This window comes from Leptonychotes weddellii, chromosome 2 (genome assembly GCF_054177405.1).
Source record: "Leptonychotes weddellii isolate Sample4059 chromosome 2, ASM5417740v2, whole genome shotgun sequence".
In the NCBI taxonomy this organism is placed as follows: Eukaryota; Metazoa; Chordata; class Mammalia; order Carnivora; family Phocidae; genus Leptonychotes; species Leptonychotes weddellii.
Window position 1 is genome coordinate 2171799 of NC_138370.1, and position 2189 is coordinate 2173987.

Consider the following 2189-nt stretch of genomic DNA (forward strand, 5'->3'; position numbering starts at 1 on the left):
CGTAAAAGGGGCCTGAAAGTGCTGTGGGGGAGGCTTGCTTACTGGTGTAAGTGATGTTGAACCCCCTGCCGGTTGTAGAGTGGTCGGACTGGAATTCCAAGCGGACTATGTGACCGCTGCTGGCCAGCTGTGAGGGCACCTCATGGCCTGAGAAGGTGCCCAGGACGGTGATATCAGAAACCCCATCATCTTTGATCGCGAGGAAATCAAACTGGGGTTCCACGTCAAAATCATTAAAGATGAGGTGAATTCTGCTTCCTGGTTCGGAGATGATCAACCAGACACAGTTCATGTTGTTGCCGTATTCCTCCGGATAATTGGGTGAGAGAATAATTCCTGATGATGCAGTAAAGTTGAAGAAACACGAAACTGTGAAGACACAAACACATTTTCAAACAATTTTGCACACAAATAACCAGCCACATGAAACTAACTAATGGCGACCTACTCAGAAGGCAATCCACACCTGCAGAGAGTTAGGATCATCCACCTGTTTTTGAATTGGTAATTCTGTACCATAACATCCCATCTTTCCCTAAATTGTAAATAGAATATTTCATGGTACACACCACAACCAGAGTCCGCACATAATCGAGTATAGGCTTGACTCAGAAACGGTCCAAGCCGAGTTCATGGACACCTGGGGCAAATATCAGAATTCCTAGTTATAGGTTTCTGCCTTCGGAAGAGCAAACATTAATACGAAAAGGTGTGTTTGTGTAACAGGAGCAATTTCCAGAAAATAATATTCGTTCTGTTTAGTCTTCTAGGATAACTTTTCTCTTTATATTTTATGTTTGCCTTTAAAGTGAATTTTTTCAAGTTATTATTTTTTATTAGTTATAAGGTAATGATTAATAAAAAATAACTCAGAAAATCAGACCATGTGTTGGGTGGATAATATAAAAATCTCTCAGAACATTTATCTTTTAAGAGTGTGTACTTAAAATCAGTTTACATACATACATAGAGAGAGAGAGAGGACACCTGTTGGATTTATTTCTATGGTGTGGCTTTGCTTTTTATTCCATATAATTCCAAATTTGTCTTTCAGGTTTCATGCTACATTTGTTACAAAATGTTACTACAATGTAGTTACATGCTACATTTAGTTACCAAAAAATCTTGCTTTTAAATCACCATGAAGTACTTTGTTTCTATTTGTTAGAATCCTTTACTTATGAGGAAGCAGGCAGTTCTATGAACCCTAGGCTGATGCTACCCACACTCACAACTGGTGTTTGCATGCTAGCACATTATCAAAGTCATCAAGTCCATTGCCTGAGGATGCCTCAGACCAACCCGCTTCAGAAGCTCTGGAGGGAAGCAAGGCTTCTGTATGCATGGTCTGTTCTTGCTAGCAGAGAGCTCTCAGCTACATTTTATGTAGGAGATGGAACAATAGCATGGATTAGTTTTACCTGAGTGAGCAAAGCAAGGAAGTTGGTGTTTGAGAACGCCCATGCTTCTTTGGTCAATGAAGCATTCTCCAGAGGTTCTGAACGTTGCCCCCTTTCTAGGGGCACCTGCCTCTTTCCTTCCCTCTCCCCAGGCCTGGCAGTCATAGGATGGAACAGCCCCATCCAGGCACAGTACTCACATACACAGCTGGGCTTGTTGCCAGACCACTGGTTGTTCTGTTGGCACGTGATCACCCGCTCCCCCACAAGCTCAAAGGCTGCCTGGCACTCGAACGTCAGCGTGTCCCCGTGGAGGAAGCTACTGCCAGCCCGCTTCCCGTAGGCGGGGACACCAGGGTCCCCACATCCTCCCTTTTCAATTTCTGAAAATGGGAAAGAAAAATGAACCATGAAGAAAAAATACACAGTGAATATTTTTCTTTTAACGATTTAGAAAGTGAACGAGTGATTACTTTTTGCTGGTCAAAACATAGCTTCTGTTAAAAGTTTCAAAAGCATGCTCTGTTCATCTAACATTGAATTACAAAAGCCTGAAAAAAAAAGGTGTAATTTAAATTGAGAGAAAGGTACTTAATTTATTGTCTTTTAAGGGAGACGAACGGCTACACAGATGTGTTGGCAACACGAATGTTACAATTAATAGATGCGTCTTCCTGGCCCACACACTTCCTACATGTTGTCCAGGATCGCTGCCATTAAAATGTAAATACCAATTCTGTTTTAATCTATCTTTTTTAAAATATAAACAATACAAGTAAGATTGTTCAT

The 2189-nt window shown here is 41.3% G+C and overlaps 1 protein-coding gene across 1 annotated transcript in view; it reads right to left on the bottom strand.

The window, feature by feature from the left end:
* CSMD1 (CUB and Sushi multiple domains 1) overlaps positions 1-1811 on the bottom strand; it is a 347261-nt gene extending 345450 nt beyond the window's left edge. The window contains exons 1-2 of the mRNA XM_081812881.1: positions 1601-1811; positions 43-369 (exon numbers count right to left, since the gene is read on the bottom strand). Of these exons, the coding sequence (XP_081669007.1) occupies positions 43-369; positions 1601-1811 (538 nt within the window). The remainder of the gene's footprint in view (positions 1-42; positions 370-1600) is intronic.
* Positions 1812-2189: the final 378 nt, after the last annotated feature.